The sequence below is a fragment of the Macaca thibetana genome, chromosome 4 (genome assembly GCF_024542745.1).
Source record: "Macaca thibetana thibetana isolate TM-01 chromosome 4, ASM2454274v1, whole genome shotgun sequence".
Lineage (NCBI taxonomy): Eukaryota > Metazoa > Chordata > Mammalia > Primates > Cercopithecidae > Macaca > Macaca thibetana.
Genome location: NC_065581.1, coordinates 32,527,138 through 32,554,247, shown reverse-complemented (window position 1 = coordinate 32,554,247; position 27,110 = coordinate 32,527,138). Strand labels below are relative to the sequence as shown.

At 58.1% G+C, this 27,110-nt stretch overlaps 2 protein-coding genes across 2 annotated transcripts in view; one reads left to right on the top strand and one right to left on the bottom strand.

Moving 5' to 3' along the window:
• LOC126953208 (tenascin-X-like) overlaps nt 1-21,674 on the top strand; it is a 69,012-nt gene extending 47,338 nt beyond the window's left edge. The window contains 28 exon segments of the mRNA XM_050788581.1: nt 158-484; nt 901-1,224; nt 4,497-4,829; nt 5,970-6,293; nt 6,711-7,034; nt 9,183-9,457; nt 9,459-9,507; nt 9,901-10,224; nt 12,573-12,673; nt 12,676-12,898; nt 13,302-13,625; nt 14,236-14,523; nt 14,876-15,154; nt 16,399-16,680; nt 17,524-17,844; nt 18,134-18,469; nt 18,714-18,836; nt 18,951-19,094; nt 19,287-19,406; nt 19,524-19,667; nt 19,762-19,809; nt 19,812-19,891; nt 20,010-20,142; nt 20,235-20,386; nt 20,479-20,575; nt 20,667-20,828; nt 20,906-21,069; nt 21,389-21,674. Of these exon segments, the coding sequence (XP_050644538.1) occupies nt 158-484; nt 901-1,224; nt 4,497-4,829; nt 5,970-6,293; nt 6,711-7,034; nt 9,183-9,457; nt 9,459-9,507; nt 9,901-10,224; nt 12,573-12,673; nt 12,676-12,898; nt 13,302-13,625; nt 14,236-14,523; nt 14,876-15,154; nt 16,399-16,680; nt 17,524-17,844; nt 18,134-18,469; nt 18,714-18,836; nt 18,951-19,094; nt 19,287-19,406; nt 19,524-19,667; nt 19,762-19,809; nt 19,812-19,891; nt 20,010-20,142; nt 20,235-20,386; nt 20,479-20,575; nt 20,667-20,828; nt 20,906-21,069; nt 21,389-21,490 (5,903 nt within the window). The 3' untranslated portion in view covers nt 21,491-21,674.
• On the bottom strand, nt 21,195-25,621 carry LOC126953219 (steroid 21-hydroxylase-like). Its single transcript, XM_050788604.1, is given in 11 exon segments — nt 21,195-21,967; nt 22,065-22,168; nt 22,251-22,429; nt 22,645-22,712; nt 22,715-22,844; nt 23,014-23,100; nt 23,201-23,302; nt 23,390-23,491; nt 23,599-23,753; nt 24,037-24,126; nt 24,224-25,621. Coding segments are annotated over 11 exon segments (1,485 nt in total). The 5' UTR covers nt 24,426-25,621; the 3' UTR covers nt 21,195-21,701.
• Nucleotides 25,622-27,110: the final 1,489 nt, after the last annotated feature.

Here is a 27,110-nt window from a genome sequence, read left to right as displayed (position 1 = left end):
TTAACTGAGCATTCAAAGCAGAAGAATGATATCCTAAGCTGGGGGCACCAGCATCCAGGCTGTGGGCCCCTGGTGTGTCTAAGAGAATCCCAGAGTCTCTTGGCTAAAAGGAGGCCCACCAGGCATGTCCACCCATTCTCTCTATTTTCTGATGCAGCCCCAGGAAAGGATGAAGAAATGGCCCCAGCCCCGACAGAACCTCCCACCCCCGAACCCCCCATCAAGCCTCGCCTGGGGGAGCTGACCATGACAGATGCCACCCCTGACTCCCTCAGCCTCTCCTGGACGGTTCCTGAGGGACAGTTTGACCACTTCCTGGTCCAGTACAAGAATGGGGACGGGCAGCCCAAGACAACGCGGGTGCCAGGACATGAGGACAGGGTCACCATCTCCGGCCTGGAGCCAGACCATAAATACAAAATGAACCTGTATGGGTTCCACGGTGGCCAGCGTGTGGGCCCCGTGTCTGCCATCGGGGTGACGGGTGAGTGAACAATGGGAGCCCCAGGGTGGGAGCCGTGGGAGGGTCACCCTCTTGCTCTTTGGTGACGACTGGTGGGGAATGGTGGCAGGGGTCTGGTCAGTACCACAGACCTGCTTGTCGCTGGGGCTGGGGCTCCCGTTGTACCTTTTTGTGAGGTTGACCCCTGGCTCCTGAGCAGGGAGGAGCCGTCGGGAGTTTTGCTGTGCTGGTGGCTGTGCCAGGTCCCTCACAGCTGACCCTGGAATTTGTCATGTGTGTTAGCTGTCAGCTGAGCAGGACCACCAGCCCCAAGAATGGGCCTCCCTGAACTGACCTCATGCCCCCCAGTCATAGCCCTGGCTTCTCCCTCCTTTTCCCCACGATGTGAGCACATCCCCCAGAGACCTTGCCATCCTCTCTGTGTCCCTTTTTCTCAGCTGCAGAGGAAGAGACCCCCAGCCCCACAGAACTGGGCACGGAGGCCCCGGAGCCCTCTGAGGAGCCACTCCTGGGGGAGCTGACAGTGACAGGATCCTCCCTTGACTCGCTGAGCCTCTCCTGGACCGTCCCCCAGGGCCGCTTCGACTCCTTCACCGTGCAGTACAAGGACAGGGACGGGCGGCCCCAGGTGGTGCGTGTTGGGGGCGAGGAGAGCGAGGTCACCGTGGGGAGCCTGGAGCCCGGGCACAAGTACAAGATGCACCTGTACGGCCTCCACGAGGGGCGGCGCGTGGGCCCAGTGTCCGCCGTCGGCGTGACTGGTGAGTGGTGCTTGGGGTCTCAGGGGAGAACTACCTTTCCCTGATAGGTACCTCATTTACTGCTGTGCCCTTTCACCAAGCCCTGGGGGTCCAGGATTTGTCTCCTGTGTCCTGCCCTCGCTCTGTGCCCCGTGGCTGTGTCCTGCCCTCGCTCTGTGCCCCGTGGCTGTGGCCCATGCTAGTGGTTTGCTTGTTCACTTTGGCGTGGCCTCCCTCTAATGGTCAAACACTGATAACCTCCAAAGGTGAAATATGTCAGGCGCACACCAAGCCTGACTTACAAGAATTTTCCTTTCTTTCCATCTTAATCACAGCATTCTTATAACCACATACACAAATGCACACAAGAGAAACAATCCAATGTCAAACCACGTTGGGATGACTAAATAATTTAGGCAACATCTATAAAAAGAGTTATTATGCCACCACTGAAATGTTTTAACATAAGACCCTTACTTTATAATGTTACATTGAAAAAAGAGAGCCTAGGCTGGGCACGGTGGCTCACGCCTGTTATCCCAGCACTTTGGGAGGCCGAGGCGGGCTGATCGCCTGCGGTCAGGAGTTCCAGACCAGCCTAGCCAACATGGTGAAACCCCATCTCTACTAAAACTACAAAAATCAGCCAAGCATGGTGGCACATGCCTGTAATCCCAGTTGCTTGGGAGTTGGAGGCACGAGAATCACTTGAACCTGGGAGGCAGAGGTTGTAGTGAGCCGAGATCACCACTGCACTCCAGCCTGGCTGATAGAGCCAAACTCAGTCTCAAAAAAGAAGAAAAAGGAGCCCAAATGTTTGTAAGATGCTGATCACAACCATTTGAAAGTAACAGGTGTGGCAAGAAGACTGGAAAGAAATACATCCCACTGGTTGCATGATTTGTTAGATAGAATAGAATGTTCCAGCACATTTTTTTCCTGTATTATTCTATTCTGCATAGTCCAACTTTTCTTAAATGGCAAACATTTCTTGTATAATCAGGGGAAGGGAAAAGAGAAAGTATATAATGTCTTCTTCTTTACACTCCATCTGTCCTACTCCCCTATCACTCTCGCGGCTTATTTCATTTCTTTCCTTCGTTTTTTTTCTTTGAGATGAAGTTTCGCTCTTGTCACCCAGGCTGGAGTGCAATGGCTCGATCTCGGCTCACTGCAACCTCTGCCTCCTGGGTTCAAGCGATTCTCCTGTCTCAGCCTCCCGAGTAGCTGGGATTACAGGCATGTGCCCCCACGTCCGTCTAATTTTGGATTTTCAGTAGAGACGGCGTTTCTCCATGTTGTTCAGGCTGGTCTCAAACTCCTAACCTCAGGTGATCTGCCCGCCTTGGTCTCCCAAAGTGCTGGGATTACAGGCGTGAGCCACCACACCTGGCCAGACTTATTTCATTTCTAATTCTGAGAAAGTTCAAAATGTCTAGTCCATAAGAAATTGGAGGGGTGGGGATCATGAAGTGAATTGAATTCCAAAGGTGCAGTCAGGCTGCCTTGTCTAAGTCATCCTCAGCCAGGATGTTACGCCTGGTTTAGAGTATTTTTCGAGAATTCCTACTGATGGGGAAGAATCAGCCCTGCTGAGAAGCGGTCTCTTGCAGGGCAGGTCGCCACCTCTGTGATACCAAGTGAGGAGCGAGCTCATCTCCCAAAGACCATCCAGACAAAGGAAGCAGCCTCACTCAGCATCCCCGATTCCCGGGGGAGAAGCCTCATTTCCATATGCGTGTTCAGAGGACCATCTGAGTTTTGGGAAACGGGGAATAGGGAAATTATTGGAAAATGAACGTTAGAAAAATTCACACTCTAGGGGTGAGCCGTTCTGGTCCACGTTCAGTTTTATGTTCCTACCCCCACCGTGGGGAACCACAGAACTGACCGAGGACAGGCTGAGGGACCCACCCCTGCCCCTCCTGCTCCATCTGTATTGCTACCCCACCCCCACCCCACACTCGATTATTAATTGTTGTAGCCCAGAATTTCTTTCTTTCTCTCTTTCTTTCTTTCTGTCTTTCTGTCTTTCTGTCTTTCTGTCTGTCTTTCTTCCTTTCTTCCTTTCTTCCTTCCTTCCTTCCCTTCCTTCCCTCCCTTCCTTCCTTCCTTCCTTCCTTCCTTCCTTCCTTCCTTCCTTCCTTCCTTCCTTCCTTCCTTCCTTTCTTTCTTTCTTTCTTTCTTTCTTTCTTTCTTTCTTTCTTTCTTTCTTTCTTTCTTTCTTTCTTTCTTTCTTTTTCTTTCTTTCTTTCTTTCGAGACCAAGTCTCACTGTATTGCCCAGGCTGGAGTGCAGTGGTGTGATCTCAGCTCACTGCAACCTCTGCCTCCCGGGTTCAAGCGATTCTCCTGCCTCAGCCTCCTGAGTAGCTGGGACTACAGGTGCATGCCACCACGCCTGGCTAATTTTTGTATGTTTAGTAGAGACAGGGTTTCATGACGTTGGCCAGACTGGGCTCGAATTCCCGACCTCAGGTGATCCACCCGCCTCGGCCTCCCAAAATGCTAGGATTACAAGCATGAACCACCGCTCCTGGCCCAGAATTTCTTTTTTGGCCCACATTTTTCTAGTGAAAATAATATAGCAACACTATGTGGAAAGCCTGAAAAACAGAAAAACAGAATCTCATAGTCCTGCTTTCTCCCCCAGCTGGCGGCATTAATAACAATGTGTGTAGTGCACATTTCCTTTCTGCATTTTGCATGCAGAGCGTGTTTTAAAGTTGCCATCAGTGTTCATAAAACTCTTGGCTCTTCCTTTTTTGTACACAAGTACATTGTAATCATTCACCTTGCGGCGACACAACCAGCATTAATCATCGTTTCAATGGTTGTTTGATGTGTGGTGGTGAAAACTCTAACAGAATTAATCCTCTTCTATGGGTCATTTGTGTTCCTGACACATTTGCGGTCATGAATAATCCCATCATGAATTCTTCCATGCTATAACTTTTTCCTGCTTTAATAATTTTCTTAGGATAGATGCCCAGAACTGGGATTATTGGGTCAAAGGAAATGAGAATTACTTTGGCTCCTGACACTATGTCTCAGTTGCCTTCTGGAGGTTTGTAACAGTGCAGCTCTGCCAGCAGTACAGGCCCGGGGCTTGGGGATACCTCACCGGCTCTTGTTCCAAGAGGCGCTAAATGACCAACACAAAGCTGCCCCAGCCCTCAGCCTGCTCTGGAGGGGTGCATTTGATGTATGACCTCTGTTGACAGCACTGGCAAAGCAAGTCGCCCTTAAACCCTTAAACCCTTAAACCCTGTATCCCCCTATATTATCTTTCAGCCCCACGAGAGGATGTGGATGAGACCTCCAGCCCCACAGAACCAGGCACAGAGGCCCCAGAGCCCCCCGAGGAGCCGCTCCTGGGGGAGCTGACAGTGACAGGATCCTCCCCTGACTCGCTGAGCCTCTCCTGGACCGTCCCCCAGGGCCACTTCGACTCCTTCACCGTGCAGTACAAGGACAGGGACGGGCGGCCCCAGGTGGTGCGTGTCGGGGGCAAGGAGAGTGAGGTCACCGTGGGGGGCCTGGAGCCCGGACGCAAGTACAAGATGCACCTGTACGGCCTCCACGAGGGGCAGCGCCTGGGCCCGGTGTCTGCCGTGGGCGTCACAGGTGAGTGAGTGTGGGTGGGGCAGGGTCGGAAGACAGACCTAGAAAATGTGCCCTTCTCTACTATTTTCCTATACATATTTCTGTCTTGATGGGGCTCACATTGAAAGGAATATATCAACATTATGGAAAGGCATGCCATGGAGAGAGAGGCTGCGATCCAGCAAATGAGCAAAGGCCGGTGAGCATGTGATAGGGAGGCCCAGGGCTCAGGTCAGGACCAGAGAGGGACGCCTAAGCCACCCTGTCCATGGGTACCCAGGGGACAGCCATGACCTGAGGCCAGGCAGGCCTTAGCTTGGTGACAGCTTTAGAGAGGAGGTGAAGTGTGCCAGATCATCACAGCTGGTGCAAAGGCCGGGAGGCTAGAAAGAGCATGGTGTGTGAGAAGCACTGAGGATTGAGTGGGGTGTCCTTTGCGGTGAGTAGATCATCCTGAAATGTGGGAGCAGAGGAGAGGGCAGCTCACCAGGCTTGGGGTCTCTCAGGGATGAGGTTGCTCAGGTCTGTGCTGAGATGGCCCCAGCAGCTGTGCCTGTGTGAAGCTCATCCATGGGGGCTGAAGATGGGGATGAGGTGACAGGGAACCTGGAGGCAGGGAGGCCAGTAGGCAGTTGGTGGCCTTGGTGAGAGGTGATAGTGGCCCAAACCAGGACCGGGGACTGGAGGTGGGGGAAGAAGGTATCCAGGGGAATTCAGGGTAAAGATGCCCTGAGGCTGCTGGCAGCTGGTGAGGGGCCAGGTCCAGGAACATGCCCCGAGCTCTGGCCTCGGGAGGGATGTACTGAGTTTGTTGGGGAGCAAAGACAGAAGCCCAGTGAACAAAAGATGGCGAGGAGACCCCAGTGCAGGGAGGCCGAGGGTGCAGAGGCCGAGTGGGGCTGTGCTCAGAAGAGAGGCGGTGCTGGAGGGACAGGGAGAGGTGGCCTGGGTGTTGGGAGGTGGGGGTGAGGTGGGGGCTGAGGGCAGGGGTTCAGGGTGAGGGATAGGAAAGGCCACAGGAGAGGAGAGCAAGAAGAGCTTTGCTAGAGGCACTGTGGGCAGCATCGTCCTGCTCTCGGGCACTTTGTGTTTTGTGACACATCCTTTCTATGCTGAACTGAGGACCCAGGGACCTCACTGTCCCCATACCTGTCTGTCCAGCTCCAGAGGATGAAGCCGAGGCCACCCAAGCAGCGCCCACCGCGACCCCTGAGCCCCCCATCAAGCCTCGCCTGGGGGAGCTGACCGTGACTGACGCCACCCCCGATTCCCTCAGCCTGTCCTGGACGGTCCCCGAGGGCCAGTTTGACCACTTCCTGGTCCAGTACAGGAATGGGGACGGGCAGCCCAAGGCGGTGAGGGTGCCGGGGCACGAGGACGGGGTCACCATCTCAGGCCTGGAGCCAGACCACAAGTACAAGATGAACCTGTACGGCTTCCACGGTGGCCAGCGCGTGGGTCCCATGTCTGTCATCGGGGTGACGGGTGAGTGGACGGTGGGAGCCACAGGGTGGGTGCTGTGGGAGGGCCACCCTCTTGCTCTTTGGTGATGACTGGTGGGGAATGTGACAGGGGTCTGGTCAGCACCACAGACCTGCTTGTGGCTGGGGCTGGGGCTCCCCTTGGGCCTTCCTGTGAGGTTGACCCCTGGCTCCTCCTGAGCAGGGAGGAGCCATCGGGAGTTTTGCTGTGCTGGTGGCTGTCCCAGGTCCCCCACAGCTGACCCTGGAACTTGTCATGTGTGTTAGCTGTCAGCTGAGCAGGACCCCCCAGCCCCAAGAATGGCCTGTTCTGAAATGACCTCACGTACCCAGTAGTGGCCGTGGTTTCTCCCTCCTTCCCCTGAAGACCTGAGCATATCACCCAAGGACCTGGCATCCTCTCTATATTTCCTTTTCTCAGCTGCAGAGGAAGAGACCCCCAGCCCCACAGAACCCAGCACAGAGGCCCCAGAGCCCCCTGAGGAGCCGCTCCTGGGGGAGCTGACAGTGACAGGATCCTCCCCTGACTCGCTGAGCCTCTCCTGGACCGTCCCCCAGGGCCACTTCGACTCCTTCACCGTGCAGTACAAGGACAGGGACGGGCGGCCCCAGGTGGTGCGTGTCGGGGGCGAGGAGAGCGAGGTCACCGTGGGGGGCCTGGAGCCCGGGCGCAAGTACAAGATGCACCTGTACGGCCTCCACGAGGGGCGGCGCGTGGGCCCGGTGTCTGCTGTGGGTGTGACAGGTGAGTGTTTGTGAGTGAGGCAGGGTGGGGAATATGGCCTTAGAAGATGTTGCTTTCTCTGCAACTTCATGAAAACAAAAATATTCTCACCAGTCGGGCTTCTTTTGCACGTTTCTATGCTTGGGGATCTTGCTAAGAGGCAGATTGGGATTCAACAGGTTTAGGCTAGGGCCAGAGATTCTGCGTTTCCAACAAGAAATGATGCAGATGCTGCTGGCCCGTGATCACGCCCCTTGAGTAGCAAAGTTCCTCACGACCAAGGAATTGGACCCTCTTTTGAAATCTGTTGAAGAGAATTTTTCTGCGTCCCTGATTCCTGGTAGGGTGCTTTCTCTGTGGAGTTGACTGGGGGCCGTGAAGGAAGACAGAAGGCAGTGAGGGGCAGCGTGTTGACTGTGCACTCTGAAAGCCCACCATTGGAAGAGGAATAGGAACAGACCTTTCCCTCCAATGGGCCAATTTGTTCATTCAACAAAGAATTCCATGCCCTGATCCAGGCACTGTAATTTTAGGGTATCAATGTCCTCTGGCCAACGACCTCCAGAAACTCACCAAAAATTGAACGGATGGAGTTATGCTCCGTGCAGTGCAGGACGACTGTGGGGTGACTCAGGAAGAGGCTTTAGAAAGAGATTGTTAAGGAACTGGGCTTGTGGTGGTATTTTGGGAAAGCGTTTAAGGAAGCAAGGTTTTGCTCTGTATTAGACGCTGTCAGGAAGAAGGGATAGCCCTGTTACCAGGCGTCTCACTAAGTCTTATCTTTGCGGGGGTCAACCTAGAGCAAGGCCAAAGCTGCCATTGGTAAAGAAGCAACTGTCACTCAGATTAGCTGGATGGGTGATGTTTGGTTATTTTTGTGCTTTGGAAAGTGTTAGAGTTTGTCTATACTGAGACATGATCACAGACTGGCCTTGTTCTTGCCTTGATCCATCCTACTGACTAATGGCCTAGTCTGATGTTGATGTTCCATGAAATTGTCTGTGTTCAACTGGACCACGCCAAGATCAGACTGTGCCAGGCCAGTCCCAAGCAATCGCGGCCTGGCTGAGGGAAAGGGCAGCTCACGGGTGTCAGGGCTGCTTTTTTCTTTCATAGGCAGAAGCTGGAAAGTGACACACACAAGTTCATGTTTTCATGGGCCTCACAGTTGTGGGCACAAGCGGAAAACCAGAAAGTAAGCAAAGAAGGATGAGCATGTGGAGCCCAGGGGCCAAGCCAGGATTGGGAAGGGACAATGAGGTCACCCTGACCACAAGTACCCGGGGGACAGCCAGGACCTGAGGCCAGGCAGGCCTTAGCTTGGTGACAGCTTTAGAGAGGAGGTGAACTGTGTCGGATCATCACAGCTGGTGCAAAGGCCGGGAGGCTAGAAAGCACGGCACGTGAGAGGCACTGAGGATTGAGTGGGGTGTCCTTTGCAGTGGGTGGATCGTCCTGAAGTGTGGGAGCAGAGGAGGGGACCGCTCACCACGCCTGGGGTCTCTCAGGGATGAGGAGGTGGTTGCTCAGGTCTGTGCTGAGATGGCCCCAGCAGCTGTGCCTGTGTGAAGCTCATCCATGGGGGCTGAAGATGGGGATGAGGTGACAGGGAGCCTGGAGGCAGGGAGGCCAGTAGGCAGTTGGTGGCCTTGGTGAGAGGTGACAGTGGCCCAAACCAGGACCGGGGACTGGAGGTGGGGGAGGAAGGTATCCAGGGGAATTCAGGGTAAAGATGCTCTGAGGCTGCTGGCAGCTGGTGAGGGGCCAGGTCCAGGAACATGCCCCGAGCTCTGGCCTCGGGAGGGGTGTGCTGAGCTTGTTGAGGAGCAAAGACAGAAGCCCAGTGAACAAAAGATGGCGAGGAGACCCCAGTGCAGGGAGGCCGAGGGTGCAGAGGCCGAGTGGGGCTGTGCTCAGAAGAGAGGCGGTGCTGGAGGGACAGGGAGAGGTGGCCTGGGTGTTGGGAGGTGGGGGTGAGGTGGGGGCTGAGGGCAGGGGTTCAGGGTGAGGGATAGGAAAGGCCACAGGAGAGGAGAGCAAGAAGAGCTTTGCTAGAGGCACTGTGGGCAGCATCGTCCTGCTCTCGGGCACTTTGTGTTTTGTGACACATCCTTTCTATGCTGAACTGAGGACCCAGGGACCTCACTGTCCCCATACCTGTCTGTCCAGCTCCAGAGGATGAAGCCGAGACCACCCAAGCAGCGCCCACCACGACCCCTGAGCCCCCCATCAAGCCTCGCCTGGGGGAGCTGACCGTGACTGACGCCACCCCCGATTCCCTCAGCCTGTCCTGGACGGTCCCCGAGGGCCAGTTTGACCACTTCCTGGTCCAGTACAGGAATGGGGACGGGCAGCCCAAGGCGGTGAGGGTGCCGGGGCACGAGGACGGGGTCACCATCTCAGGCCTGGAGCCAGACCACAAGTACAAGATGAACCTGTACGGCTTTCCACGGTGGCCAGCGCGTGGGTCCCATGTCTGTCATCGGGGTGACGGGTGAGTGGACGGTGGGAGCCCAGGGTGGGTCCTGTGGGAGGGTCCCCCTTTCTCTGGTGATGGGTGAACTAGCCCAGGAAGCCCCTCTGCTCTTGGCTGAGCCTTGGTACCTTTGTGCTTTTCCCCACTTCCCTGAGGACTGACAGGTCTTCCTGGGTGGAGAAGGGCCCTGTGAGCTCTGTTGGTGGCTGTCCCAAGTTCCCCAGCACTGACCTCAGAGCTTGTCATGTGTGTTGACTGCAAGCTGAGCAAGACCGCCCAGCTCCAAAGATGGGCCTCTCCAAGCTGACCTCCGGACCCCCATTCATGGCCACAACTTCGCTCTCCTTCCCTGCAAGCCTCAAGGACATCCCCCCGGGAAGCTGGCTCACTTTCTCTGTCCCCTCTTCTCAGCTGCAGAGGAAGAAACTCCCGCCCCCACAGAACCCAGCACGGAGGCCCCAGAGCCCCCTGAGGAGCCGCTCCTGGGGGAGCTGACGGTGACAGGATCCTCCCCTGACTCGCTGAGCCTCTCCTGGACCGTCCCCCAGGGCCGCTTCGACTCCTTCACCGTGCAGTACAAGGACAGGGACGGGCGGCCCCAGGTGGTGCGCGTTGGGGGCGAGGAGAGCGAGGTCACCGTGGGGGGTCTGGAGCCCGGACGCAAATACAAGATGCACCTGTACGGCCTCCACGAGGGGCGGCGCGTGGGCCCGGTGTCTGCCGTGGGTGTGACAGGTGAGTGAGTGTGAGTGAGGCAGGCTGGGGAAGATGGCCCTGGAAGACACTGCTGTTTCTCCAGTCTTCGTGAAAACATACTCTCAAGAGTATTCCTTCCTCTGAGTATCCAAATGCCTGCTGATTTTTGTTAAAAGGCAGATTTGGATTCAGCAGGTTTGGCGTAGGGTCAGAGACTCTCCTTTTCTCTTCTTTTCTTTCCCTTTTTTTTTTTTTTTTGGAGTCTCACTTTGTCACCCAGGCTGGAGTACAGTGTCTCAATCTTGGTTCACTGCAACCTCCGCCTCCCAGGCTCAAGTGATTCTCCTGCCTCAGCCTCCTGAGTAACTGGGACTACCAGCGTGCGCCACCACGCCCAGCTAATTTTTTGTATTTTTAGTAGAGATGGGTTTCAGCAGGTTGGCCAGGATGGTCTCGATCTCCTGACCTCGTGATCTGTCCACCTCGGCCTCCCAAAGTGCTGGGATTACAGGCGTGAGCCACCGTGCCCGGCCGGCCATCCATTTTTAATAAGATTCTCCTTGATCTTGATGCCACTGGTCCAAGGAACACACTTTTTTTGTTGTTTTTTTATTGTAGTAAAGTACTCATGATATAATTCGCCATTCTAATCACTTTCCAGTATACAGTCCAGCATGAAGTCCACTCACATTGCTATGGACCACCACCCTCCACTTCCAGAGCTCCTCTTCCCACACTAGAACTTCCTGCCCACTAGACACGAACCCCATTCTCCCCTTGCCCCAGCCCCTGGCAACACCATTCTATTCCCTGTCTCTATCAATTTGACTTCAGATACCTCATATAAGTGCAATCATAAAATATTTGTCTTTTTCGAATGGTTCATTTTGTTAAATACAATGTCTTTAAGGTTCATCTATGTCGTAGCATCCGTCAGAATTTCTTTTATATTTTATTTTCATTTTTATTTTTTGTGGTGATGGGGTCCTGTTACGTTGCCCAGGCTAGTCTCAAACTCCTGGCCTCAAGCGATTCTCCCACCTCGACCTCCCAAAGTGTTGGGATTACAGGCAAGCGCCACTGCACCTGGCCAGAACTTCCTTCCTTTTCAGGCTGAATAATGTTTCATTTTATACATACTCATCCTTTCATCCATTGATGGACATCTGGGTTGCCTCCACCTCTTAGCTATCATGAATAATGCTGCTATGAATATTTATGTGCAAATCACAGAACACCTTTGTAGTAAAGCTCCACCCAATAACAGATTTGGAAACTCTCTTAGAATTTGTTGAAGCAAATTTTTCTTGCATTCATGAATCCTCACAGAGGTTAGGCTCAGAATTAGGGTTCATATCCTAATGGGATAAGTTCCTGTCCTAATGGGACTGACGTCGTGGGGGACAGGCTGTGGACCAGTAAGAAAGCAAACGTGGGTGAGCATGTGACAGGAAACCCAGGGTCAGGCAGGAATATCTAAGCCACCCTGCCTGTGGATACTCAGGGGACAGCCAGGACCTGAGGCCAGGCAGGCCTTAGCCTGGTGACAGCTTTAGAGAGGAGGTGAAGCGTGCCAGATCATCACAGCTGGTGCAAAGGCCGGGAGGCTAGAAAGAGCATGGTGTGTGAGAAGCACTGAGGATTGAGTGGGGTGTCCTTTGCGGTGAGTAGATCATCCTGAAGTGTGGGAGCAGAGGAGAGGGCAGCTCACCAGGCTTGGGGTCTCTCAGGGATGAGGTTGCTCAGGTCTGTGCTGAGATGGCCCCAGCAGCTGTGCCTGTGTGAAGCTCATCCATGGGGGCTGAAGATGGGGATGAGGTGACAGGGAGCCTGGAGGCAGGGAGGCCAGTAGGCAGTTGGTGGCCTTGGTGAGAGGTGACAGTGGCCCAAACCAGGACCGGGGACTGGAGGTGGGGGAAAAAGGTATCCAGGGGAATTCAGGGTAAAGATGCTCTGAGGCTGCTGGCAGCTGGTGAGGGGCCAGGTCAAGGAACACGCCCCAAGCTCTGGCCTCGGGAGGGGTGTGCTGAGCTTGTTGAGGAGCAAAGACAGAAGCCCAGTGAACAAAAGATGGCGAGGAGACCCCAGTGCAGGGAGGCCGAGGGTGCAGAGGCCGAGTGGGGCTGTGCTCAGAAGAGAGGCGGTGCTGGAGGGACAGGGAGAGGTGGCCTGGGTGTTGGGAGGTGGGGGTGAGGTGGGGGGGCTGAGGGCAGGGGTTCAGGGTGAGGGATAGGAAAGGCCACAGGAGAGGAGAGCAAGAAGAGCTTTGCTAGAGGCACTGTGGGCAGCATCGTCCTGCTCTCGGGCACTTTGTGTTTTGTGACACATCCTTTCTATGCTGAACTGAGGACCCAGGGACCTCACTGTCCCCATACCTGTCTGTCCAGCTGCAGAGGATGAAGCCGAGACCACCCAAGCAGCACCCACCACGACCCCTGAGCCCCCCATCAAGCCTCGCCTGGGGGAGCTGACCGTGACTGACGCCACCCCCCCGATTCCCTCAGCCTGTCCTGGACGGTCCCCGAGGGCCAGTTTGACCACTTCCTGGTCCAGTACAGGAATGGGGACGGGCAGCCCAAGGCGGTGAGGGTGCCGGGGCACGAGGACGGGGTCACCATCTCAGGCCTGGAGCCAGACCACAAGTACAAGATGAACCTGTACGGCTTCCACGGTGGCCAGCGCGTGGGTCCCATGTCTGTCATCGGGGTGACGGGTGAGTGAACAGTGGGAGCCACAGGGTGGGTGCTGTGGGAGGGCCACCCTCTTGCTCTTTGGTGATGACTGGTGGGGAATGTGACAGGGGTCTGGTCAGCACCACAGACCTGCTTGTGGCTGGGGCTGGGGCTCCCCTTGGGCCTTCCTGTGAGGTTGACCCCTGGCTCCTCCTGAGCAGGGAGGCGCCGTCGGGAGCTTTGCTGTGCGGTGGCTGTCCCAGGTCCCCCACAGCTGACCCTGGTACTTGTCATGGTGTTAGCTGTCAGCTGAGCAGGACCCCCCAGCCCCAAGAATGGGCCTCTCTGAACTGACCTCAGGTCCCCCAGTCATAGCCTTGGCGTCTCCCTCATTTTCCCCAGGACCCAAGGACATTCCCCTCACTCTCTCTCTCCCCTTTTCAGTTGCAGAGGAAGAGACCCCCAGCCCCACAGAACCCAGCACGGAGGCCCCGGAGCCCCCCGAGGAGCCGCTCCTGGGGGAGCTGACAGTGACAGGATCCTCCCCTGACTCGCTGAGCCTCTCTTGGACCGTCCCCCAGGGGCGCTTCGACTCCTTCACCGTGCAGTACAAGGACAGGGACGGGCAACCCCAGGCGGTGCGTGTCGGGGGCGAGGAAAGCGAGGTCACTGTGAGGGGCCTGGAGCCTGGGCGCAAGTACAAGATGCACCTGTACGGCCTCTATGAGGGGAGGCGCGTGGGCCCGGTGTCCGCTGTGGGCGTCACGGGTGAGTTGGGGGACAGGCCCTCGTCCCCAGGTTTACCTCTGTAGCCCCCTTGTGTTTCTCCTTTGGATCTTGGCACCTCTTATGACTGGGCCTCTAGGTTTCTGTCTTTTCTCCCATGTTGCTAATGATCCTGCCTCATCCTTGGATTCATGGAGACTGTGTGGAGTCAGATGGGCAGGTAGTCCATGCCCTCTTTGTTGTAGCTTCCTTCCTCCCATCGTGATCTGGAACCTCCAGGTTGCTCGTGCTCATTTGTTAGTCTTCAGGCTCCCTTAAGGAGTATTTCAGTGGCTCAGAAAGTGCTTCAGATTCAGTTGCCCAGATCTGCATGTGCCTTCGAATGTAGTGATTGTGCGACTTTGCAGGCGTTTCCTAACCTTCAGATCCCTGCAGAGTTGGGGTGATGATAATAATGGCATCTACTTCATATGTTTTGCAAAGGGTTAAGTGCACCGCTGTTTGTGAGCTGCTTACAGCAATGCAGGGCACAGATTCTAAAGCAAGCGCGCTTTAGAGAAGGCCGCTGTGCTCACTCCAGTCCCGGGAGAGCACTGCCTCCCTCGGGCAGGGTGCTGCCTTCTCACCCATGGGCCTGCTCTGCTCTTTTCAGTGCCCCTGCCCACACCGCCGCCCGTGGAGCCCCGCCTGGGGGAGTTGACGGTGGCAGCCGTGACCTCGGACTCAGTGGGCCTCTCGTGGACCGTAGCCCAGGGGCCCTTTGACTCCTTCCTGGTGCAGTACAGGGACACGCAGGGGCAGCCCCAGGCAGTGCCTGTGAGCGGAGACCTCCGAGCAGTCACCGTCTCAGGGCTGGACCCGGCCCGCAAGTACAAGTTCCTGCTCTTTGGACTCCAGAATGGGAAACGCCACGGCCCAGTCCCTGTGGAGGCCAGGACCGGTGAGTGAGGGCTGGAGGCCTCCCGCGGCCAGAGCGTTCGCCCCCTTGTGGCACCAGTTGGAATTTCACGTTTCTGTGCCCCACACTCCAGTCCTCAGCACCCAATGATTTATTGGGTCGGGGGAAAACCCAGGCCCTGAGCTCTCCTCTCCCTCTGACCCTCATCCTTCTCCCTACTTTCCCTGCACCCCAGGGGACACTTGCTTTCTTGTCTGGCTCCTCTTTTATCGCTACTCCTGGCCCAGTCACCCTCCCGTTCCTGGGACCGGCTCACAGAGCCATAGCAGCCCAGGAAGCTCCGTGGCCCCTTTGCGTCCATCCCGCTCTCCATGCACCTCACTGTCTTTTCCAGCCCCAGACACGAAACTGTCTCCCCGCCTGGGGGAGCTGACTGTGACAGATGCGACCCCTGACTCCGTGGGCCTCTCGTGGACGGTCCCTGAGGGGGAATTCGACTCCTTCGTGGTCCAGTACAAAGATAAGGATGGTCGGCTCCAGGTTGTGCCAGTGGCAGCCGACCAGCGGGAGGTCACAGTCCCAGGCCTGGAGCCCAGTAGGAAATACAAGTTCCTGCTGTATGGTCTGGCAGGCAGGAAGCGAATGGGCCCCATCTCTGCTGACGGCACCACAGGTGAGTCCCAGTCCAGCCTCCAGCTTTTCCAGAGCTGCCTCTCCTTCAGGCCCTCAGCGCTGGCCCTACGGCCTTCCCGTGAGATTCCCTCTATCAGCCCTGACACAACCATCTTAACTCCGAAAGTGAGTCTCTGTGTGTGTCAGGCACAGCGTTCTGAAGAAGATGCATTACTTCCTTCATTCGCTGACTGCCGAGGAAATAAAAGGGACACGGGCTTTGGGGCCAGCAGATCTGTGTTCCAGTTGCAGTCCCAGCCCTTGCCAGGGTGACCATGGACAATCCGCTTCATCCCCGGAACCTCGGTGTCCTCACCTGCATAATGGCCGGGAATGGCGCTGGACTCAGTAGTGGTTCCCATCCTCCTCCCTCCTCCCTAACTCGGAGGCGAGCGGTGGAAAAAAGGGAGAGCTTGGCTACGGAAAGACAATGGAAAAACCTGGTGTCACTGTGCCCGTGACTCAGCCCCCCGAGGAAGGGGTGTGGTGGGTCACGGACCCTCGCCCTACTCCCAGGACCATGAGTCACTATGCCCAGAGGAGGACAGAGCAGCCGGCCAGTCGGGGCCTGGTCCCTGGGACTCCAGAATTCTCTTCCCAAACTCTCACTGCGGGGACGGGGTACAGACTCTCTCTCCACCCCCACCCATCGGCGCCAGCCCCGCCCCGGGCAAGCCTCTGCTCCACCCTCTGTTCGGCCCCATGGGGGGGTCAGTGTGGGGCTGGGGAAGCAGGAGGCACGGATGTTCAGGCTGATGACCACAAGGGGACAAGGGAGAGGTCACAGCCTGGCACTGATGGGAGCCATGCGTTGGCCAGCTGCCCAGACCAGCTCTCGATGTTTGGGATGTTTCCCTGACAACCCAAGACCTCCCGGGAGTCTCTCTCAGCTCTGGCCTCATTCCTGCTCAGGGGCGGGGGTCACGGTAAACACAGGCCCTCTCTGCACCCCCAGCCACCCCTCCCTCGGGAGATGATCTTTAATGTATTTACCGCACCCTCGATCACAGTAGGGAAGGAGCAGGGCAGGATGGAGTTTGGGCAGCGGCCTCCAGAGGAGGAGGGGGCTGTTCTCCCTCATTGCTGTGGGGCATGGCGGGAGCAAGCCTGTGTGTCTCCTCAAGGAGCTGTCCCTGGGGCTACACTGGAGGGACGCTGTCCCAGAACCTCACACCTGCAGGAAGCTGCCAGGGCTTAGGCACAGGCAGCATGTGACTAAGAGCTTTCCCTCCTCCCTCTGCACAGCTTCCCTGGAGAAGGAGCCACCTCCCCGCCTGGGGGAACTGACCGTGACCGAGGAGACCTCCAGCTCCCTGCACCTGTCCTGGACGGTAGCCCAGGGCCCCTTTGAATCCTTCGTGGTCCAGTACAGGGACACGGACGGGCAGCCCAGGGCAGTGCCTGTGGCCGCAGACCAGCACACGGTCACCATAGAGGACCTGGAGCCTGGCAAGAAGTACAAGTTTCTGCTCTACGGGCTCGTTGGGGGAAAGCGCCTGGGCCCGGTCTCCGCCCTGGGAATGACAGGTGAGGCTGCTGTGCTTGGCTATAGCAAGCCACCTTGTGTGGGTTTCCTTGTGCATTTGGGCGGAAGACAAAGATGACTGCAGGAGTGGGCAGGTGGGAGTGGGGCACCCTGGCCTGTCCCCAGGAAGGAGGAGGAGTCTGCAGGCTTGTGGGCTTCAATATCCATCAAGGAGTCCAGAGCAGGAGCCAGGCCAGGTGAGAGGGAAAGGCCCTGGCAGGGGCTCCCTCATCTCCCAGCTCCAACTCTGCCCCATCACTGCCACTGGTCCTCGTTACTCACTGGGGCAGCTGTCACCTCCCCGAAGGTGGCCTTGTCCAGAGAGCGGCAAACCTCCCTGCCATGGATGAGTCAGGAGCATTTTCTCAAGAGGAAAATCACTGGAAAACAAAATGAGCGGGGACACAGAAACCAACAGAAGTGGCTGCATTTGTGCTACAGGCTCCGCTTCCAGTGCTCACTGATGCCCACCTCAGGCCTGACCAAGGCACGGCTGGCGGGATTTGCCAGTCACCTTTACCAGCCAGATCCACCCTCAGCTTCTCTCAGAAGGGAGCACCACACTCCCCAAGCTCAGTGAATGTGTCCCGGCGTGGGTGGGGGCGGAGCCTGTGATAGCTCAGGGTGGGCTCGGGAGGACACTGGGGTGTGGAAGGGGGAAGCGAGCACCTGACTCCGACAGCCGGGGAGCTCGCGGGAGTCACGAGGCCACAGCGACTTCATGGTCTGACTGGGCCTGGACCTCTAAACTTCCCACCGCAGCCTTGGGCCAAGCCTGAAAGATAAAAACGGAGGGCCCCACGGCACCCCTCACTCAGATTCTGCCCTGGGCTTTTCCCACGCAGCCCCAGAAGAGGACACGCCAGCCCCAGAGTTAGCCCCAGAGGCCCCTGAGCCTCCTGAAGAGCCCCGCCTGGGGGTGCTGGCCGTGACCGACACAGCCCCAGACTCCATGCGCCTCTCGTGGAGCGTGGCCCAGGGCCCCTTTGATTCCTTCGTGGTCCAGTATGAGGACACGAACGGGCAGCCCCAGGCCTTGCTCGTGGACGGTGACCAGAGCAAGATCCTCATCTCAGGCCTGGAGCCCAGCACCCCCTACAGGTTCCTCCTCTATGGCCTCCATGAAGGGAAGCGCCTGGGGCCCCTCTCAGCTGAGGGCACCACAGGTACCACCAGGCATCTCTGACCTCTAGTCTGGGACTCGGAAGGGGGAAAGGGGGGCTCAGAAGTGGTGGTCGCAGGGAAAGAGCGTGAAGCAGGTACCAGGGAGAGAGGACGGGTGGGCTGGACGCGAGTGGCCTTTAGCTCTGCCCCATAGGGCCCCCCTGTGGCTGCAAGTCCCTGGTTACAGATAGAGAAACAGGGGCAGGGAGGGGGGTGGAAGGGATGTGCTCTGGGTCACCAAGCTGGTGTGCTTCTGTCTCCAATCCCTTCTCTCCCACCCACTCCATGCAGGGCCGGCCCCTGCTGGTCAGACCTCAGGGGAGCCAGGACCCCGCCTGTCCCAGCTGTCTGTGACTGATGTGACCACCAGTTCACTGAGGCTCAACTGGGAGGCCCCACCTGGGGCCTTCGACTCCTTCCTGCTCCGCTTTGGGGTTCCATCACCAAGCACTCTGGAGCCGCATCCCCGTCCTCTGCTGCAGCGCGAGCTGATGGTGCCGGGGACGCGGCACTCAGCCGTGCTTCGGGACCTGCGTCCGGGGACGCTGTACAGCCTGACACTGTATGGGCTGCGAGGACCCCACAAGGCCGATAGCATCCAGGGCACTGCTCGCACCCTCAGCCCAGGTAAGGATCCACATCTGCCCCAAAGTGGGGGTCTTTGTACTAACGGGGGGGACCTGGTGCCTCAGCCAGCAGTGGAGTGGACAAGTTGATGGTGGGCCTGGAGGAATCTGCAGAGCGACTTCCATTCCGGGGACTAGAGGAAAAGGGGTGCTGAGCCTGTGCTGGAGCAGAGGCGAGGGGTGGGACTCGTAGGGAGGAGCGTCCCTGCCCCTGCCCGCATCATTGTTCCTTGCCCCCTCTGCAGTTCTGGAGAGCCCCCGTGACCTCCAATTCAGTGAAATCAGGGAGACCTCAGCCAAGGTCAACTGGATGCCCCCGCCGTCCCGGGCGGACAGCTTCAAAGTCTCCTACCAGCTGGCGGACGGAGGTGGTGCCTTTGCCATGGGCTCATTGCCTCGCGTTTCCCCTCCCCCCTGCACTCTGCCCACCCTCCAGCCCTCCTGGGGTTCGCTGGGTAACCCTCGATCCCCAATGTTTTCAGGGGAGCCACAGAGCGTGCAGGTGGACGGCCGGGCCCGGACCCAGAAACTCCAGGGGCTGATCCCAGGCGCTCGCTACGAGGTGACCGTGGTCTCCGTCCGAGGCTTTGAGGAGAGTGAGCCTCTCACAGGCTTCCTCACCACAGGTGAGATGGACTGGGACCTGGGGCAAGAGGCAGGAGCCAAGAAAATGGCGTGGGTGGGAGTTGAGAGAGAAGGAGGAGGGTGAAAGGGAGGTGGTGGAGGCTCCGATTGCGGACAGGAGGCCGGTGGAGTCTGGGGAGTCAGGGACTAGAGAGACCAGCGGGGACCCCTCTGAGCCCCTCCCCTTCCCCCAGTTCCTGACGGCCCCACCCAGTTGCGTGCACTGAACTTGACCGAGGGGTTCGCCGTGCTGCACTGGAAGCCCCCCCAGAATCCCGTGGACACCTATGACGTCCAGGTCACAGCCCCTGGGGGTGAGCAGGGCTGAGGCCTCTGGAGGGGACTTGTTCCGGGTGGGGATTGCAGGGGGGAGACTGGACTCTGGCCGGGGATGGAGGGGGAGGCGTTGACGCCCCTCTTCGCACTCCCAGCCCCGCCTCTGCAGGCCGAGGCCCCGGGCAGCGCGGTGGACTACCCCCTGCATGACCTCGTCCTGCACACCAACTACACCGCCACCGTGCGCGGCCTGCGGGGCCCCAACCTCACTTCCCCAGCCAGCATCACCTTCACCACAGGTAGGGTCTGTGGGGTGTGTGGGATGGGGGAGAGGAGGTAGAGGGAGCCAGGATGGGCCTCATCCCCATCTCCTCTTCCTGCTTTCCCTCCTAGGGCTAGAGGCCCCTCGGGACTTGGAGGCCAAGGAAGTGACCCCCCGCACGCCCTGCTCACTTGGACTGAGCCCCAAGTCCGGCCCACAGGCTACCTGCTCAGCTTCGACACCCCTGGTGGCCGGACCCAGGTGCCCCGGCCCCACTGACCAACTCCCCTCCCTGGGTGATTCCAGGAGGTGCTGCCTCTGGCCCTCCCTGAGGGACTCCACCTCCCTCTCCCCTGACCTCCCCTTGTCTGTTCCACAGGAGATCCTGCTCCCGGGAGGGGTCACATCTCACCAGCTCCTCGGCCTCTTTCCCTCCACCCACTACAATGCACGGCTCCAGGCCATGTGGGGCGAGAGCCTCCTGCCGCCCGTGTCCACCTCTTTCACCACCGGTACCTGGACACACGGGCCGGGGCCGGGGACTGGGTGGGCAGCCACGGTCCAAGGCTTGGAAAAGGACTGGCCCCTGCTCTCCTCTCCCCAGGTGGGCTGCGGATCCCCTTCCCCAGGGACTGCGGGGAGGAGATGCAGAACGGAGCCGGTGCCTCCAGGACCACCACCATCTTCCTCAACGGCAACCGCGAGCGGCCCCTGAACGTGTTTTGTGACATGGAGACTGACGGGGGCGGCTGGCTGGTGGGTGGCATTGGGAAACCCAGGGGTCCGTGCAAGGCAGGGGCTGTTGCCCCGGGAGCCAGAGGCTGATGGTACCCACACTTGCTTCCCAGGTGTTCCAGCGCCGCATGGATGGACAGACAGACTTCTGGAGGGACTGGGAGGACTATGCCCATGGTTTTGGGAACATCTCTGGGGAGTTCTGGCTGGGTCAGTACCTCACAGGGGTTGGGGAACTACGGATGGGATGGGGGCCCTGTGGACACCAGGACCCTGATGAGGTCATGTCTCCCACCCCCAGGCAACGAGGCCCTGCACAGCCTGACGCAGGCAGGTGACTACTCCATGCGCGTGGACCTGCGGGCTGGGGACGAGGCTGTGTTCGCCCAGTACGACTCCTTCCGCGTAGACTCGGCTGCGGAGTACTACCGCCTCCACCTGGAGGGCTACCACGGCACCGCAGGTAAGCACAGGCTGCGAGGCTGGGAGGGTGAGGCTGGGAGGGGAGGCCCTCATGGCTCCTTCCTCCACCCTGCCCAGGGGACTCCATGAGCTACCACAGCGGCAGTGTCTTCTCTGCCCGTGATCGGGACCCCAACAACTTGCTCATCTCCTGCGCCGTCTCCTACCGAGGGGCCTGGTGGTACAGGAACTGCCACTACGCCAACCTCAACGGGCTCTACGGGAGCACAGTGGACCATCAGGTGAGGGGTGTGGAGGGGGCACAGAGCCGGGGTGGCTGGGGCTCGGCCTGCCTAGGTTTCAGCCCCACAGTGTAACAGCAAGGGACTGAGCGGCTGGGTGAAACGGAACAATCGTGCCAGCCTCACAGAGGGAGCTGGAGGTGATTTATTGGGTGGAAAGGGCCAGCTCAGGATTAAGCCTCAGTCCTCTGTGGCGGAGGGTCAGGAGGGGAGCTGTGTGGGGAGGTTGGTTGAGTGCTCGGAGCCGCCTCCTTAAGGGAAATGGGAGGAGCAGATGGGACATCCGGCTTTGACTCTATCTTGACAACCCCTTTCCCAGGGAGTGAGCTGGTACTACTGGAAGGGCTTCGAGTTCTCGGTGCCCTTCACGGAAATGAAGCTGAGACCAAGAAACTTTCGCTCCCCAGCCGGGGGAGGCTGAGCTGCTGCCCACCTCTCTCGCACCCCAGTATGACTGCCGAGCACTGAGGGGTCGCCCCGAGAGAAGAGCCAGGGCCCCTCACCACCCAGCCACTGGAGGAAGCCTTCTCCGCCAGCGATCTCGCAGCACTATGTTTACAGTGGGGGGAGGGGATCGTACGGGAGCAATAAAGGAGAAACTGAGGCACCCGGCTGGCATCCGTCCTGCCCCGTCACTGGCTTTGGCTCGGGCTGTGGGCCCCCAACCCCCGGGGTTGCAGCCGCACTTGGAAAGGCTGCATCTTGAGGATGACACTGCAGTGGGGCAGGGGCTGCAGGGAGGGCAGGGCGTCCCCCGGGGGCAGCAGCGTGAAGGCCTGCAGCAGTCGGGTCAGCACCACGAAGAGCTCCAGGCGCGCCAAGGGCTCTCCCAGGCACACACGCGCCCCGCAGCCGAAGGCCAGCGCTCTGGAGTTCTTGCCTGGCTCCAGGAAGCGATCTGCGGGCGGGTGGACAGGTGGGTGGGGAGGCGCTCAGCGGCTGCGGGGACCAGCCTCCGCCACCTTTTCACAGCAGGCCCCTGGCCCCCCACATACCAGGCCAGAACTCATGTGGCCTCTCCCAGACCATCTCATCCAGGTGGGCGCCTTGGAGGTTCGGGATGATGACTGTGCCCTCAGGGATGTCATAGCCGGAGATGCTGAAGGGGGCTGGAGTTAGCGGCTGGCCAGGACCTCGCTGGGATCGGGCTTTCCTCACTTATCCCAACCCTTGGGAGTCACCTGCTGGGCCGTGTGGTGCGGTGGGGCAGGGCCAGGGGCACAACGGGCCGCAGGCGCAGCACCTCGGCGATGGTGGCATTGAACAAGGGCAGCCGTGCACGGTCCTTGTAGGGGACCTGGGAGCTGGAGGCACCGGGGCCCAGTTCGTGGTCTAGCTCCTCCTGCAGTCGCTGCTGAATCTGGGGAATGATCGGGTGGAGTCCTGTCACAGCAGCCCACAGCTGCCCAGCCTCCAGCCATTCCCTCAGCGACCCAGTGAGCCTGAGTGAGGAGACTGCGGCCCCTCTGGGCAAGCACAGCCCCAGCCGCACAGTTCTCAGCAGAGCTGAGTGAGGGTGCCCACCACCCTGGCCAGGCTGCTGGGAAGGAGCCTTTTCTTGTCACCAGGGCGCACCTCAGGGTGGTGAAGTAAAAAAACCACGGCCCAGGAGAGAGTGTTTGCGGTGGTCTCAGTGCCACCATGAGGAGGTCCACTGCAGCCATGTGCACGTGCCCTTCCAGGAGCTGTCCAGAGCCCTCTTCCATGCTCGGCTGTGCCACCACCTGGAGCATGTAGTCCATCATGTCCCTCCACTGGCCTGCCACCAAGCTCTCCTGCAGAGGGTGAAAGGAGCAGGCTGAGCGGCTGGCCTGGGGAGAGGAGTACAGAGTGACGACAGGCCCATAACTGGGGCATGCAAAAGAACCCTCCTAGTAGCAGTGCTGAGTCTGGTAGCATCACTGGCTGTGGGCCGAGGGGAGGCCGTCCACGCACAGTCCCCACCTTGTGCTGCCTCAGCTGCTTCTCCACGATGTGGTCCCTCTTCTCAATGGCCTGCTTCAGTCTCCGGAGACCTGGATTGGGGAAGAACTGTGGCGGGAAGCATGAGAATGCAGCTATGGGAAGAAGCTTCTCCCTCCACCCCAGCCTCTCCCAACAACCCAGGGGTGTCTAGGCTCCAGGTCCTTACCCTGAGAAAGGGAATCACGTCCACAATTTGGATGGACCAGTGGCTCCAGGTTTTTAACACCTCCTGGATACATTTGTAATAGGCAGGCACTAAGTTGTCCTCCTGCCAGAAAAGGAGGGCGTGCTTTCAGTTCAGGACAAGGAGAGGCTCAGGGAGGGGCTGGGGGTGGCCGGAGGGGCTGTGAGGCACCTTGATCTTGTCTCCGAAGGTGAGGTGACAGATGATGCTGCAGGTGAGGAGAGAGAATTCCTCCTCAATGGCCACAGGGGTGCCGGCCTGGGCTCTCATGCGCTGTGGAGAAGGAACGGGAGCTCAGCAGGCCGGTGTGCAGCGGGCAGGGCGGGAGCTACTTCGAGAGGCGAGGTTGACCTGAGGTGGCCTCAGGAGCCCAGCCTTACCTCGCAGAACTCCTGGGTCAGCTGCTCCACCACGGGCTCCATGGAGTCACGCATGCCCAGCAGCAGGGCTGAGCGGGTGAGCTTCTTGTGGGCTTTCCAGAGCAGAGAGTAGTCTCCCAAGGACAGATCTGGGTAGTTCTTAGACACCAGCTTGTCTGCAGGAGGAGTTGGGGGCTGGAGGGTGGGAACCGGCCAAGGAGGCCAAGGGCCTGACCTTCTTCTGCCTCCCCAACCCCTGCTTCCTCCCCCCAAGATATGCCCCCCAACAGCCTCCAGGGACCTGGATTGGGGGAGCCCCCAAAGGTGGCTCCCACTTGAGGCTGAGGTAGGAGGATCACTTGAGACCAGGAATTCAAGACCAGCCTGGGCAACATAGCAAGACCCCATTTCTAAAAAAAAAAAAAAAATTAAAGAAAGATAAATTCCCCCAGCCCTTACAGGTAAGTGGCTCAGGTCTGCCAGCAAAGTCTGCCCACTTTTTGACCATGGCTTCCTCAATGGTCCTCTTGGAGTTCAGCACCACCACATCTGCGGGACAGCCAAAGCAGCGTCAGCGGAGGGAGAGGACCCTCCCCGCCCCCTCCGCCCTCCTATGGTGAGGGCCAGAGCGAGAACAGGCTCTCACCTTGCAGCCCAAGGTGGAGCCTATAGATGGGCCCGAATTTCTGAGTCAGGCCAAGCAGATAGATGGGGAGGTCGGGCTGCAGCAGGTGCAGGAAGCCCGGGACAAGAGGCGGGAGGTGGAGGCTCCTGAGCTTCCAGCGGTTCCACAGCAGGCGGGCGCCAGCCAGCAGGGGCAGCAGCAGCAGCAGCCCCAGGAACAGCATGGCGAGACGCCCGTCAGGGCCCCGAGGGGCCACTTATAGCTCTAGAGCCCCGGCCATCCCTCCTGCTGTGTAGACTGTTTTGGGGCCTCCCTTGACCCCACCTTCGGGTCCCTTCCCACCGTCCCGCCCACAGAGTGGCCCTTTACTGGAATGGCACCAGTCTCATTGGCCTTGGGACATCCGTATTTCAAAAAATGGATCATCCATCAAGAAGCAAGGAAGGGAAATGCAACCCTGACCTTTTTCCTGCAGCCAGAGTCAGCTTTCTGGCTCCACATCAACTGTGGGTGTCCGCCCCCACCTGGGCCCTCTCCCTCTGCCTCCCCACTGTGGGCCAGTTTACTGGCATGATGTTTGTCTCAGCGAGAAAATGGCAATCCCTGCCTAATATGCCTTCCTGAAGAACGAAATGTGATTTGTGTGGGTTTTTTGTTAGTTTAACCTACAGATAGAGGAATACCGCTAAAGCCTGGTTTGCCTGGGGCATTCCAGTGTATACAGTGTGATTGCTATTAGTGCCTCGTTTCACTCTCAAAAGTGCCCAGAAGACCAAGAAGGAGGTGGTTTCCCGCTGCGGGGTACTCGCATGTACCAGACGCTGTTCTAAGCACTTTGCGGGCACTAACTCAATTCTCACAGACATGCTCTATATGCAACACGGGTGTCGTTCGCATGTTGTGGAGGGCAGGATTCCGGCCTGGAAATCTAGCTGTAGAATATGTACCTTTAGCCACCAGGAGCACCTTTCTTTGGTTGAAAGGAAAACAGACCACCTTGAGCTGGTTTGAGATCAAAAGTAAGGACTGGGGAATTTCACAGAACTCGGGAATAAGAAAGCAGGGGAGGGGACCCCACTGGCCTTAGAAAGCCAAGGAACAGAAAAAGCCCCGGAGACGGGCAGTTTCCTCACACTGTTTCTCTCTCCTCTTTCTTCTCTCTGCAGTCAAGTTTCTTGTGTTTCCAGGCACAGGCAGAACACGACTGCCCTCGGGACTAGAGTCCACAGGTTCTAGGTCCAGCCAGGGAGAGTGTGGATTCCCAGCACACCTGGGCATGCCCCCCTCAAAGTCCAAAGTCCCCAGGAAGGGGCTACATAGCCACAGCTGGATCAGGATCAGGGGTCCAGCCCTATTTGGGGAACTGAAGCCATAAGGGGTGGGGGTCACACTGAACTGTGACACTCAGAGACCACTTTTGTGGGTAAGGAGGCAGTTTGGGGGTTTGGGAAGAGGCCATGCCAAAGAGGAGTGGCAGGGTTCAGTGAGAGGCCAGGGCCTCCTGGATGGTACGTGAGCGGTCAGAGGCGACCCAGGCCCATGCCTTCCCCCCCATTTCTGGCTCTGTAGCCAGACCCAGGGAACAGTGGGGATCTCTGTCCCCTCAGAGCTTTTCCAGACTGTGCTGCTGCAGAGCCGGAGTCAAGATCCTGGCTGTGCCACCCACTACATTGGTGAGCTCACTGCTGCTAAATCCACGATCAAGACGGAGACGGGAAACAGGATTGGGATTTCTGGGGTTGGACAATGACAGCCACTGCCTTCTTCATGTTGGCCTCCCAGACAGGGCCATGTCGTGCTGCAACTGAATCCCTGGCTCTGGAAAATGCGCTTATGCCACCACCATGCTGACCAGCTATTGGCAGAAAGATTCAATGGGCAACCATAGGGCCACGTATGCGAGAGCCTCAGGAAACCTCTGCCACAGTGGGAAAGGTCCAAACTTCTCAACGTTCCATGGGATAAGAGAGCGCTCATCGGAAAGGAGCTCACCTGGAAGGCTGGCGTGCTTACTACTTGTCTCACCATCTCCATCTCTTCCACCACTTTCAAATCCAAACTCCAAATGTGGTCAATTACATGCAATGTCCCCAAAGGTACCCTGTTCTGCCCCCGGCCTCCGGGCCTTTGTACATTCTCCTTCTGCGCCACATGCCCTCACCTACCCCTGCTCTTTTGCCTGGCTCCTTCTCAGTCTTCAGAGCCCCATTTGGAGGCCACCTGCTCCAGGAAGCCTTCCCTGTCCCTGCCCGGCAATGCCCCTGACTTGGTTAGATGCCGCACAGGCCCGCACTGCTCCCTGACATCACATCTTTCACAGAGGTTGGGGACTGCCCGTCCTCTTATCTGTCTCCCCAGCAACGAGCCCTGCAGTGAGTAAGTAGCTGTCTCTGTGGCACCTGGCACAGGGCGTGAAGTGAAAGTTTCCCAAATTTCTGTTGAATGACTGGATGGCAGGCTGCTGAACTGTTGTGACCTCTACGGAAACTGACTCAGCAATCTTCTTTGGACACATTTCGGAGCCATCTCTGAAGACCCCAGGTGTGCCACTAAATGGGGGAAAGCTAGGCAGGCAGCATGGGAAGGGAGACCCCAGGAGAACAGCCGCTTCCTCAGAGGATTCACAAACAGCACAGTCAGACTTTTGGCTTGTTTGAAACCAGTAACTGGAAGAAGACACTACCGGACCTGAGGATTGCACAACTCCGGGAACGTCACCTCACGCCACTGATAATAGAACGAAGCGTCACGAGGCTTTCAACAGCCCAGAACTCAGCAAAAATCCACAGACCTCTGAACCACCAGCACCATGAGGACAGAGTCGGGGAGGTGTGGCTGGACAACAGCTCATGAGGCAGAAGAGCTGTGTCAGAGGTGTCAGCTGAGCACAAGCCCTGTCTGAGGCCGT